The 14,370-nt window shown below is 40.8% G+C and overlaps 1 protein-coding gene across 1 annotated transcript in view; it reads left to right on the top strand.

Moving 5' to 3' along the window:
* The window catches only part of Apaf1 (apoptotic peptidase activating factor 1), a 79,571-nt gene extending 71,287 nt beyond the window's left edge, over positions 1 to 8,284 (top strand). The window contains exons 25-27 of the mRNA XM_028783089.1: positions 1,922 to 2,047; positions 3,466 to 3,612; positions 7,658 to 8,284. Coding sequence (XP_028638922.1) covers positions 1,922 to 2,047; positions 3,466 to 3,612; positions 7,658 to 7,804 — 420 coding nt within the window. The 3' untranslated portion in view covers positions 7,805 to 8,284. The remainder of the gene's footprint in view (positions 1 to 1,921; positions 2,048 to 3,465; positions 3,613 to 7,657) is intronic.
* Positions 8,285 to 14,370: the final 6,086 nt, after the last annotated feature.

The following is a 14,370-nucleotide window of genomic DNA, read 5'->3' as shown; positions in this document are numbered from 1 at the left end:
AAGTATATAGGTGTCATTGTGCCTGCAGTACATATAAGTATATAGGTATCATTGTCCCTGCAGTGTATAGAAGTATATAGGTGTCCTTGTGCCTGCAATGTATAGAAGTATATAGGTGTCCTTGTGCCTGCAGTGTATAGAAGTATATAGGTGTCCTTGTGCCTACAATGTATAGAAGTATATAGGTGTCATTGTGCCTACAATGTATAGAAGTATATAGGTGTCATTGTGCCTGCAATGTATAGAAGTATATAGGTGTCATTGTGCTAATTTCACATATACAGAAAGTAAAACCAGAGGACTCTGAGCTGTCCTGGGTCACATGTTCTTGGAGGATACCCATTAGCATTCATTCAGTGTTTCAATAAATAATACTTAGTAATTCTGATTCTTTTGCATGGGAGAATTGAGAAATAATTCTTAATTTCTCAAAATCTTAATTCCTTAATTCTTAAAGTATTAAGAAAAAGGAAAAGATTATTTTTTATTTATAACTAATCAAATTTGAATCTCTGTTGGATATTGTATGCAATGGAAGCAAGCCAACGGGATGTACGTAGACAGGCTTTATTCGTTTGGTGTAAGTGGAGTCTTTTCAAGTGCTTCTAGCTTGGGGACTCGCAGCACATCTTTGGTGTTTTTGTTCATGGCTCAGTGCTTTAGTTGCATCTGCTCATCCTTGTCCCCAAGGCCATACCCATTGACTGGTGGGCACCTCCTTCACTTTATCCTCCCTGCTACCACCTAGCACGTGATGCTGTGTTGGCGAGCTCTGTGACCCATCACTGCCTTTCTTTTCAGCCATTTCCTGTTTCTGCCTCCCCACCGCCATCTTGGTGTGCAAGGAGCAGCACATCATTTTAGACTCTGTTTCTTTCTTATTTTTTTTTAAAGATTTATTTTTTTTTCTATTCATACGAGTACACTAGCTGCTTCAGACACACAAGAAGAGGTCATCAGATCCCATTACAGATGGTTGTGAGCCACCATGTGGTTGCTGGGAATTGAACTCAGGACCTCTGGAAGAGCAGTCAGTGCTCTTAACCTCTGAGCCATCTCTCCAGCCCTAGACTCTGTTTCTTGTTGTCTCTTCAGTGAAGCCTTTCCTGACTCTTAGGCAGCATTAGCTGCTCTGCCTTCAGAGTTTTCACGATGTTTTATTTGTGCTCTTTGGAGCACTTCAGGGGCTCACAAAGTATTTCTGAGCCTGCTTCCTAGATTAAACTATAAGCTTTTAAGGAAAGGGTAACTATGTCTACTTCCTTGAGAGTGCCTGGAACATGGTCATTTTCAGTGGGGCCTGGCTACATGGTAATAACGGAACTACAAAGAGATATTGGGGGGAAAAGACAGCAAGCCAGGTGTGGTAGTTCACCGGAGGACCTCTGTGAGCTCAAAGCCAGCCTGCACCCCTGCCTTCCCTCGCATTTGCCCACTAATAATATTGTAGGGCAGTGTGGTGACTAGTCTTTGAAGAGCTTTGCCCGTGTGCTGTGTCCTGGGCCAGCATTTGGTCCTTTGTAGTCCCATTTCATCGTCACACCATGGGAATCATTCTCCATGTTATAGTGCAGAAACTGGAGCTAGCGTTGTTGGAGTCACCAGGGTTTAGTAGAGTGGACCGTCTGCCTCACCCCTAACCTGTCCTTACTGACTCTCTGTACCTCCTTTTAAACATTAATACAAAGGTAAGAAAGCTGACTCTGGTCCTTGAGCTACATTTAGCTTGAGTAATTACTTAAAGGGAAATCCCCAAGATTGACAAGGTTGCAGGTTAGAGATTAGGTATCATGTGAAAGCTTATGCACCACCAACCGTTTTCACTTGCACAAGATTGACTTTTTGCTGTGTAGCACCAGGGCAGGCCTTATAGATATGTAGAGTGGATTTACCATTCCTAACAATCCCAACTGCCTTCCAGATATGGAGTTTTGAACTCCTTTCTCCTCTTCACGAGCTGAAGGGCCATAATGGCTGTGTCCGCTGCTCTGCCTTCTCGCTGGATGGCATCCTGTTGGCAACTGGAGATGACAATGGAGAAATCAGGGTAGGGTGTATGCTGACTGAGGCAGCATTTCTCCTTTGGCTTGGGCTGGCATTCTTCCCCACACTCAGGTTGGTCATTTGATGGGTTTTGAGAGAGAGTCTTGTAATATGGCTTAGGCTGGCCTCAACTCACATTCAACCTTGCGGGGCCTGACTCCAGATCTCCTTGTTTTAGCTGGGATTATAGCAGCTTACATTGGAGACCTCTTTTCATGGGAGGACTGCACAGGCCCTGGGATTTTGGTTGGATGGAGCATTCTTTGCTGTTTCTTATGCACACTGTATTCATAGCTACCTCATTCACCCCAGGAAAGACTGTATTTTACAGTTAGACAGATACATCAGGTGCCGTGTTTGGTGCACACCTTTAATCCCAACACTGAAGGCAGAGGCAGGTGCATCTCTGAGTTCAAAGCCAGCCTGGTCCATATAAAATGAATCCAAAGCCAGCCAGAGCTAGTAAGATTCTGTCTAAAAAATAAAAATAAATAAATAAAATTAAAAATAAATAAATGTTAGGTAGGCATTTTATACCTATGTGAGTAGATATTTTACATTTGGCTCTCTGCTGTTAGTTTGTGAATGATTTGTCTTATTTTGTAAACCATTAGGTCATAAATGAATTGTAAATTCTGCTTTTTCTCATTGTTCAAAATAGAGATCTTTTTAGTACTCTACTCATTAGTCAGCATTTCTTCTTGGGTTTGTTACAATCTTCTTTGGCCTGTCTGCCCTTATTAATGAAGCTATACTGAGACTCACATTATACCTGGATTTTTGATGGCTGTCTGATCTCCTGGCACTGGAGTTGCAAATGGTTGTGAGCCACTATGTAGGTGCTGGGAATTGAACCTGGGTCCTCTGGAAGAGCATCTGGTGCTTTTAATTGCTGAGCCATCTCTGTAGCCTTGGTAACTAGTATTTTTGAGGAGAGTATTTTTATTTCTGGTGGTGGGTTTCTTGTTTTTGTTTGTGTTTATGCGGAGGCATTAAACCTGGCAGAGGAGTAGGTACAATGCAGAGAACTAGGGGAGTGTGGGCTTGCAGGAGTAGAGACTGTTGGGCTTTCCAGGAGTAGTATTATAATTCTTGATCTGTATTATTCACACATTGCTTAGAATTTCAGTGATAAACCTCTCCTTTTTTAGTTTTTGGTTATAGAGCCTTATCATATTACCCATCATTTGAACTCAAAATCTTTCTGCCTTTGCCTCCTGAGCAGCTAAAATCAGGTCTGTGCCATCATGCCTGTGTTTCTCTCTTAATTCATTGGAAATTGATAGCATTCTGATCCAGCACACTATTCTTTTTGTTTTTAGAGAAAGATTTCCAAATATATCACAGATGATGTGTATGTATTTGAAACTGGTAAACTTCCAGGGTTACCTTGTTAATGAATTATGTATTATGTTTATGTAGATATGGAATGTCTCAAATGGGCAGCTTCTTCATTTGTGTGCTCCGATTTCAGTAGAAGAAGGAACTGCTACCCATGGAGGCTGGGTGACTGATGTTTGCTTCTCTCCTGACAGTAAAATGCTTGTCTCTGCTGGAGGATATCTTAAGGTAAGAGTTACTCCAGGATGTGAAAGAGAGAGCAGTTGGTGTCATATCTCAGTGGTTCTCACTTACTGTTGTTCAGTTGGGTTTCCTATAATCCAGCAGAGCAGAAGAGACGTTGTTGTTACCCCCACTTTGCAGTGGTGAGGCTGACATCTGTAAGGCCACTTTCTCCTGGTCTCAGAGTCTTTGGTGATGGCTGTAGCCATGTGAGAACTCTCTTCTCCCATCTGAACCTACGCGACCCAACTTCATCTACCATGGCACTCAGTTTTGGTTGTAATTATTTGAAAAACATATTTGTGAAATTTTCTTTCTTGATAGTAATAGTAGCAGCAAATTAATTTATAATCTGCAGAGTTTTATTTCTGTCAGCCCACTCGTCAGCTTTATGATGCTAAAGTTTTACTACCTTTGGGTTATAGATGAGCAAAAGTGATTTTCACTTTCTAACTTTTCTAGAGCATTGTGATTAGTAACTCCGAGTGCCTCGTCTTACAGCAGGTTTTCTGCTTCTTCAGTTGTCTCTAACAAGTTGGCTCCTGCATACTCAATAGTGACCGCACGGGCAAGGCTTAAGCATGTTATAGAACACCAAGGTTACTTATTGTCCCATTTATCCATTCAGTAAGACAGTACTTAGTGCCTGTTTTGTGCTATGGTGCATATTTAAGGCTCGTCCCTTCCCAGTAGTGGCTAATGTTCCATACAGGAAGCAGATGGGAAACAGAGTCTCTGAAGTGTGGGAGGAGCCTGAGAGAAGTTTGCCAAGAGCAAAGTGGAGGCACAGCAGAGAGCGAGGGACAGGTCATTTGTGAAAGGGGTGAGAAAGATACCATGCATTGTGCTGGCCACTTGGGCATTCTGCAAGCTTTGTCATTTACAATGAGTCCCTAAGATTTTGTGAGCTGGCTGCTGTTTACTGAAAACAGTCGGGTGAAGAGGATTCTCGTTATCTCACAATGTGGACGCTCAGCTGTGTTTGAATGAAGGCTTTGGTTATGAGGGTCCCACATTATTGCAGTTTTACTCAACATAAATATCCAGCTTAGAAAAGATAAGTGAGGGATGCTTTCAGTGTGTGAAATGACACCTCTACAGCCTGCACTGAAGATAAAAGTCTCTTAATGTTGTGTTAAATGTATACCATTTGGGGCACACTTTCATTTAGTCATCAAGAGTTCCTGGACTATTAATGCCACTTGTCCCCCATTAGTGTAAAGATAAAAACTCCGAGCTCTAAGGATGGTGCTTAGAGGAGAGACGTTTCTGTCTTTGTGCTGGAAGCTGAAAGTCTTTCGCTGCTAAGAGCTTAACTGCCCAGCTTCGACACCAAGCTTCTGTATCCTCTGGGCTCTGTAGAATGCCTCACGTAGCCGTGTCTGGCTTTTCAGATATTACAAAGATCAAGAGCAGCTTTTCAGAGTTCTTGGCAAACCTTGACATAGAGTAGCAGGATGACTCTGCTACTGTACTGGAAAGGTCATGACTGGAGGTGGAAGAAGCTCTAGGCTGTGTGTGTCGTCTGTGTAGTGCAGTGACAATCAGTGCTCTGCCTTCTGGTTTGATTACTAGCATGGTTAAACTAATTACCTTAGAACCCAGCCTGCATCTACCCAGCATGTTAATGAGACCATCCAAAGGCTCAGAAGAAATTAGGAGTAAGAGGAAACAGCTGCTAGAATGGCCAAGAAATTGGGCCTTTTGGGTCTGTTTACTTTAAAATCCGAGCAGTATGTTGAGTGCCTACAAGATAAACCAGGTGTCTAGTAGTTAAAATGTTCTTACCTTTCAAAATCACTGTAAATGAAAACATATTATCAGTTAGACTGCTGGAATGACAAGTTTATAATCATTCACACACCTGAAGGCAAAGGCTGATTTAGTGTGTGGAACACATGGTCGTAATGAAGACATTTTATATTCAGAGGCAGAAGAGCACTGTCATGATTGAGGAGTGGGTCTGGAGGCAGACTACCCAAGTTCAGATCCTTGCTCTGCCACTCACTAGATTTACCTCTGTTTGCCTCAGTCGTTTGGACTATAAGATGGGTGTAATGGTAATAGTATCATGGTACAGATAGTATTTATTTATACCTCTTGCTTCTGAGCATACTCGGGCTCCCTCCACTGTCAGCATCAGATATTCATGTTTGTTACAGGTGATAGACTTGCTCTGATGTATCATCATTACTTTAAGGGCATAGTTTACAGAAGGATCAGGCTTGGTGTTGCTCATTTCGTGATTTTGGATAAATCTCTGATAACCTGTATCTATAGCTGTATATTGTATAGCTGTATATTGAGTAATTCATTACCCTGAAATCCCTGTTAGCTGCTGTTATGAAATCGTGTATTTCCAGTCCATATTGATCCAGGGGCTACTGTAGTGTTTCCAGGTAAAGCAGTCCATTTTAATGGTATGTGAGTGTGCTGTGTGCTGTGTGAAACTGCATTTGAGAGTCAGAAACTGTTCTACTTTTGCTGTCCACTTTCACTGTCCCCCAAGTCTTGATTCTCTCAGGAGCCCAGGTATCCTAAAGTGAGGCAGTCAGGTCTAGGAGGTGCATTCTACAAGCCTTTGTCTCTGAAGACAAGTGAGTCTCCTCGGGCTGGATGAGTTCTTCATGCTTTCGGTTATGGTGCAGTTTGAGGAAGTGCATGCTTCTTCGGTGAGCCTTTCCAAACTCGGTGCTATATATGTTTTATCAGGTTCTACTACAAAGGGCAAAGACAAATACTCAACCTAGTCTCATGGGCAAGCTCCATGCCAGCCTCTGTCCTGAGCACACTGTTCTGGTTGAGATGCTCAGGCTCTTGGTGCACTGTACACCTTTCTAAACCACGTTGGTGTGCATGGTCTCTTGCCCTCAGTTTAGCTCTGAGATAGGACCGTAAGTTCCGTGAACACCATTTGGTAAGAGTAGTGTTATACTCTTGATGAATTCAGTGATGGAAAGGGAGGGATGTGGTCAGAGCACGTGCTTCATTTGATGTGATCAGTATTCAGCATAGACAGTCACATAAATAGCCTATATCACTCCTGGTGAAAGAGCTTCTCTAGAAATACCGTTCTCCTTTGTCTGTACTGTGAATAGTCTGGGTATCTGTTGGAGTACAGCCCATGGCTATAGAAGGGTGTCTTAGTGAAGAGAAGCAGTCACGTGGCCATTCCATGGAGAAGACCCTCCACAATGCACTCTGTGTCACCAGCCCTCTAGTGCCTGTTGTTTCTCTGGAATGCCTTGCATTGGCCCTGGGTGCAGTGGCCCTGGGTGCAGTGGCCCTGGGTGCAGTGGCCTGGGTGCAGTGGCCCTGGGTGCAGTGGCCCTGGGTGCAGTGGACCTGGGTGCAGTGGACCTGGGTGCAGACTTGGCTGCAAGGTCATCACCAGGGCTAGTCAACAAGGCTGAACAGCTGGTATTGTCATCAGCAGGATCCTGCTCAGGTAACATTCCTGTTATTACTTGGCTTAAGGGCAGGCACCATAACGCTCAGCAGCCACAGCCCTGCCTCTCTACCGTGGCCCTAGAGTAAGCACTGAGACGGTGTGCAGTGCTCAGGCAGCAACAAACAGTTCACACAGTGGTGGTTTAGCTGCTTTCTTCTAACTGGGTGGATGTGTTGTGCTGATGCTTCCACTGCCCTGTTGTTCGTTGAGAATGATTGTTAAGTGACACTCTTCCTTTAAAATATAATGGATCAGAACTTGTATTTAATTGCCATGCTTAGTAAATCATGAGAACAAAAGAGTATAGAATGGAAAGCAGTCCCCGGAAGCTACTTTAAATACAGGAGCCCTGGAACTTAATACCAGTGGTCAACCTCTGGATCTCAATTTTCATCAAGTATTGTAAATAGTCTTAAATTAAAAAAAATATACTGCAGAGTATGCCAGTATCATATTGTTAAACTGAATCAAGTAAATCTTTGATTCCTGGTTTAAAAAAAAAAAAAGAATCAGGAAGTCACTAAGGGATGGAGCTGCCTTTACAAGCTACTGTGCAGTGGAATTACCAGTCTAACACAAGTTCTCTTCTTCTCCCAACAGTGGTGGAATGTCGTCACTGGGGAATCCTCACAGACCTTCTACACAAATGGGACAAACCTTAAGAAAATACATGTGTCCCCTGACTTCAGAACATACGTAACTGTTGATAATCTTGGTATTTTATACATTTTACAGGTTTTAGAGTAAATGGGTAACCATTAATATAGTTCAGCTCCTTAAGTTTGAATTGGGGAAAAAAAAAAGGAAACTGTGTCTGTCGACTTTTTATAAAGCTGTGAATTGTATTGCAGTATTGCAAACATTACAAAAGTGTTTACAGCTAGATCAATAATGTGTATGGCTGGATGAATCATAGTATATCTCCACAAATGAACACACTTTTACTCTATTTTTTTAAAACAGAGTCATCATTGTTATTAACAATTTGCCCTTAACATGCAGAATGAAATGTAAATATGTACCTTGTTAGGCTATTGGTAAACTTCCTTGATGCTTTCAGATTGGTTGGCAGAATTAATGAGAATCATTTGAAGGAATTCTGTATGTTGATGCTATAATTATGCAGGCTGTGCCGCAAGGTAAAAAGGTTGGTTTTTTTGAACCACACTTACCCCCAGGGGGTATGGTTTTCCAAATAAATCATGTTGCTTATTTGCACTCTTTAAATTTGGTTTAAGATATTGTGTCATGGTGCACAGTCTGCAACATTTCTTTTGATAACTCAGTGAGCATTGGCGTTCAACAGTTCTATGAGCTAGTCATGTGTTAGAGAGATTTCTCTCTGTCACAGATGATAGCTGTGTTTAACTGGACTCTGGTTGCCAGTGTCTTTGAATTGGGCATCAACCACCCTGCCCTTAGTTGTTTTGTTTGGTTTTTAGAGAGAGGGTCGATGTAGTCCTGTCTATCTTGGCACTCAATATGTAAACCAGGCAGGCTAGCCTCCAACTCGGAGATCAGTCTGCCTCTGCCTCCTGAGCTCTGGGATTGAAGGCATGCGCCACCACCACCTGTCTCTCTCAGTTTTGTATTTACTACTTGACTAAGCTTGACCTCTTTAGCCTCTTGTCCATAGCTAGGTGTTAGTAAGCCAGTGCTGTGGGAACATTGATCTCTTCTCTTGTAAATCAGTTCCCCTTTGATCTCTTTACTTGTAGGTCATCAGCAGTGCTGTTCTCTTTATGACTTTCAAGAGTCACAGAAACCCCTCCCCCCATACTCTTGTGTCTCCCTGGGAAATGAGAACTTACTGTATTATGCACTGACTGTGATCCTCCTCCATCAGACTCCTACGTAGCTGTAGCTGGGAGAGGTGTCTTTTGATACAGATCATCAACATCAGGATCTAGTTTTGTTTTTAACCTCCTTTTAGGATCTTTAATCGAAGCTTAAGTCCAATCACTGTCCCTAAAATGTTACGGACAACAGAGATAAACTAGTAGTAGATGTAGCTTTCATAGAGAATAGAAAATGAAACATCTTCACTTTGCAGTAGGAATTAATGTGTCTCGGCATTAATAGTTGACTGTCAGTGAAGCTGTTTCTGTTGTCAGAGCAGATTACTGGCTGTGGTGTGGGCAGAGAGAGAGAACGAGGCACTCGTGTGCTTTAAATTTTACTTCTTTCTGGTGCTGACGATTGAAACCAGGGCCTTGTGCACACTAGACAAGCAGTCTCCAGCTGGGCTACATGCCCAGCCCTTAGGTGGATTTTAGATTAGATATTCCCACAGGACATTTTTAGGCGCTATAAATAGAGTGAACAAAATCTTGTATAGAGTTAAGGAAGTTTTTTTTATATATAATCTTTTTTGTTAGGTTGAGGAACTACTTTACATACTTACTGTGATACAAGCCAATGTGATAAGTGAAAAATCTTAATTTTATAAAACAAATATTTGAAGACATATGTCTTGCTTAGAACTTACTGAGAACAAATCAAGCTTTGATTTTCAGATAACATTAGTGGCTTGTCTGTAGCTGGGTTAGTGAAGTGAAACAGTAACCATCAGTTTTTAAAAAGTCGTGGTATTTGTCTTAAAGTGGAGAGAAAGACAAAGTAACTTGAGGAAGGAGCTGGCTGTGGCTCATCCCACAGTTCTCGGGCTGACGGAGAAGGCCTGGCCTGGAGCCCTGGGAGCCCAGATGACCACTTGCAGCCCTTTCCTTGCTGAACTTTTTATGTGAGAAATGACATTGGACTTTATATATGTGAAGATGGTTTTGTATCATGTTTTATGTGCTTTGAAACCTTTTGTATTTATAATTTACATGTGTCATTATTATTACTTTTTGGCCTTGAAATACTGTTTAAACATGAATTTTAAAAACAAAAATAAAATTCCTGAAATTTTTCAAAAAACATTTTGGTTTCAGGCTCCGTCCTTGCCTTTTTTTTTTTCTTCTGCTGTTAGGAGACTGATAATAGCCTTCAGGGGTGGGCTGGGGAGATGGGATCAGTCTTTATAAACGTGAAGCCAGGTGGTGCTGGCGCATGCCTTTAATCCCAGCACTTAGGAGGCAGAGGCAGGTAGATTTCTGAGTTAGAGGCCAGCCTAGTCTACAGAGTGAGTTCTAGGGCAGCTAGGGCTACACGGAGAAACCCTGTCTTGAAAAAACCAAAAATCAACAAAACAGGAGGAGTTTTGTTGGATTCTCAGAACCCACAAAAAACAGCCTCATTTCAGCACTGGGAAGGCAGAGACCGGAAGCACTAGGATTTGCTGGCCAGCCAGTGTAGCTGACTTGATGAACTCCAGGTTGACAGGGAGACACTTGTCTCCAAAAATAAGGTAAGTGCAATCAAGAATGACACCGGATACTGTTCTCAGGCCTCCTCATACACATGGACCTACCTACATGTGAACACACACACACACACACACACACACACACCTCCTCCTGCTTAGTGTCCATGAATGGCTTTAGTTTGTGTGTTTCTTGAGATGTCTCTATTTCTCTGTCAATTTTAAAATACAGCTTTGCTGGATAAAGCAGTCTTGGTTGGAAGGATTTTTGCTCCGTGCTAGCCTGCTTTTCTCTTCTTTCTTTTGAGGAGGTTGTGTTCTGATTGGGTTCCCACTGTGAGCTGTTTTCTCTCACAGCTTTCCGTATGTTTCTTTTAATGTCTTTAATGTGTGGAGGAGAGGGTCTTCTGTGGTCATGTCTAGTTAGAGTTCTGAATGGCTTTTATGCTCCAATGTCATTTCTTAGGCTTGGGGAATTTTCTCTATATAAAATACATGTTTTAAATACTTTGTTTGCTTTTTTGCTTGTTTGTTTTTTTTTTTTGTTTTTCAAGACAGGGTTTCTCTGTGTAGCCCTGGCTGTCCTGGAACTCACTCTGTAGACCAGGCTGACCTCGAACTCAGAAATCCGCCTGCCTCTGCCTCCCAAGTGCACTTTGTTTGCTTTCGATCTCAACTTTTGCTCCATGTATTCTCAGGTCAGTCTCTGGGTTATATTCTAGAGTTTTGGGAAATTGTGGTCATGTTTGTTTATTATTTATAATTGTCATTGTGTGTATTTACTGCTCATGAGGCTGTGTTATATGAGGACATTTTAATACAAGTATCCAGTGTATGTTGAGCATCCATTGCAGACCCCTTGCCCTTCCCTCACCACCTCTGTTCTCTCATGTTGTCCCCTTTATTCTCTTATCAAATTTCTTTTCCAGAACTTCTATGCCATACATGGATTTACTACATTTGAGATCTGTCTCTATATATCTACATATATATGTAAATATATAGTACATTAAATATATTTACTATCTATATATCTATATATATATATCTATATATGTATATCTATCTATCTATCTATCTATCTATCTATACATGTATACACATGTATACACACACACACACACATAAAATATAGATACCACAATGAGAGACAACATACTTTTGTCTTGAGCTGACTTAATTCACTTAGCGTGATTATCTCCAGGTGCATCGATTTTTCTATAAGCATAGTTTCCTTCTTTGGTGCTGTGAAGAATTCCACTGTGAGCACATAGCCACATTTTCTTTATCTACTTTGTTTTTAGACGTCTAGTTTTGGTCCATAACCTACCTACTATTTTAGTTTTTTGAGAATCTTCCATAGTGGTTGGTTTAATTTACATCCCCCCAGCTGTGTATTAAGTTCCCTTTTGGTCACATTCTTAGCAGAATTTGTTGTTTTGTTTAGTTTAGTTTGAGACTAAGGATCTTGCTATGTAGCCCTGAAACTCCTGGGTTGTCTAAGCTGATCTTGAACTCACAAAGATTTGAGTTCCTCGTTACCTGCCTCGTTACCAAATGATGGACTTAAAGGTGTGCACCATCACACCCGGTGTGTTGTTTAAAATTTCTTAATAATCATCACTCTGACTGGGATGAGACGGAATCTCACTGTCACTTAAAAATCTTTCTCTGATGGCTTGTGAGTCCGTGTCACCGATCTAAAAGTGGTACCTGGGAGAGTGGAGCCAGTAAATGAGGCAGGCTGAAGTCTCATGCAATAGGTAACTTTATTCAGAGCATCTGACAGTTTATACTCTGGGGGTTAAGAAAAGTCACATGAGTAAACTGAATAATCACACGGACAAGCCGCACATAGCAAGAACAGGAGGCACAAGAACAGATACCAACAGCTAGTTGTAATGAATAATCTGAAGTAAACTAAGTCCTATCACCTACACCTGGGAGACGCACGAGAGCACGTTGCAAGAACAATTTCATGTGTTTGAGGGAATTGAGGTCACAGGATTCTTTCTCGTTTTCTTGGAGTTTCTTCACAAGCACTCAGAATTCTCACATGACTCCTTTCTCGGATGGTGTTTTGACAAGGTTGACCATTTTTATATGCTTATTGGTTACTTATAGTTCATTCTCTGAAAACTGTTCATTTCACTAGCCTATTGACTTTTTTTTTTAATTTTAAGGCAGTTGCCTTGATCTCTTTCTCGTCTTCATGTCTCATGAATGTTCATTATTGGTGTAGAGAAAGGCCACTCATCTTTGTGTTGATCTTGTATTATTTCACTTTGCTGAAGGTATTTATTGAATATGAGAATTTTCTGGTGAAATTCTTTCATCTCCAAATAAGAGTGCTTTGACTTCGTTTCCCATTTATATATGCCTTTTCTTGTTTTGTTTTATTGCTCCAGTCAGACGTCAAACACCACAGTGAATTAGAGAAAGTGGTCACCATTATTCAGTTCCTGATTTTGTTAGATATATTTTGAATTTTCTCCCATACAATATAATGTCAGTGACACGTTTTATTGTGTTGATGCCTGGTTTCTCTACTCCTACTCTGTCATTTATTTCTTATTGTGAAGAAAGATCTGGGTTTTCATCAAATGCCTTTTCTAAGTGTATTGAGATGATTGTATGATTTCTGTCTCTCTTACCCCCACTTTGTGTCTTCTTTAAAATTGCTTTCTGTATTATTTTGACTCTTTTTTTTTTAAATTAGGTAAGTTTGTTCTTTGACAATTTCAAATGTGTGTATATGCATTCTGATTGTTCTCACTTTTTTTTTTTTTTGGTTTTTGTCTGTTTGGTTGTTTTTTTGCTTTTTCCAGACAGGGTTTTTCTGTGTAACCCTGGCTGTTCTGACACTTACTGTAGACCAGGCTAGCCTGCAACTCAGAGATCTGCCTGCCTCTGCTTCCTGAATGCTGGGATTATAGGCGTGTGCCACCACTGCTTGCCTTCATCTTTTCTTATCTCCCTCCTCTCTCACCCACATCCTTACGCAAATACCTTTCTCAGAGTCATGTCTTTTCATACAATTTTGTGACCAGGGCCAACTGTTGACATGCTCCTTATTGTGAAACCTGTTTTTCTCTCCTGAGTTTTTCTCTTTTTGACATTATTCTTCCTTAGCTTCTCTTTCTTTCAGTAGTACTTGACCCTGTTAGCCATTCTGCGGTCTTGAACTCCGACTTCTGACTCTCTTAGATTATTCTCTCTCCCTGGTGGATACTTCTTATTCTGTTTTCGCATAAACAATGGTAGTATTAAGGACTTTCCTATTGTGTGAGCTTTCCTTTGGTATCTTCATTTTATTTCTGAGATTTCAAATGCATATCACAAAGTTACCAGAAATAATAGTATTGCTATCAATGATCTTAATATGTTTAAAGACCAAACACTGGACATTAGGACAATGACATGTATTTCCTTGGCATTTTTATTGCTGGAGCCCTAAACAGCAACCAGAAGTGAACTTTCAGATAAATAACTTACACATTAAAAAATAGTTCATGCTCCCAAGAAAATGTTTTAAATCATAACTTAAAAAAATAACTTAAGGAGAATCGTTGTCTTTGCTTGATCATGTTAGTGAATTATGAAACCTTTTTCTGTATTAATTAAAATATCTTTATCTAATACTTCATGCACCATATAAACCAATAATACTTTTGTAAAAATAGAATACAGTCTTGGGAACAATTGTAACTTACTTACACTTAGCTAAGTTTGCTTTACAAAAGTTGTGGTAGTACATCTCTTTATTCCAACCAGAAAGTCAAAACCCTAAATATCCTAATCTCCTGTAAGCCCACTCAAAGTACTTTAAAATTTTTAAAAATTCTTTGAGTATTTCATATACATATACAGTATTTTACTCAAACTCCCTCCTACTCTCTCCCATGCAGCTCTTACCAAAACCCCCACCCATGTCCCTCTCCTAACTTAATCTACATTTTTTTTCCTTTTTGTGACAGGGTCTCTCTGTGTCAACCTGACTAATTTG

Source organism: Grammomys surdaster, unplaced genomic scaffold, assembly GCF_004785775.1.
Source record: "Grammomys surdaster isolate TR1022 unplaced genomic scaffold, NIH_TR_1.0 958, whole genome shotgun sequence".
Classification (NCBI taxonomy): domain Eukaryota; kingdom Metazoa; phylum Chordata; class Mammalia; order Rodentia; family Muridae; genus Grammomys; species Grammomys surdaster.
The sequence above is the reverse complement of the archived record's forward strand: the minus strand, read 5'-3'. Positions and strand labels throughout refer to the sequence as shown.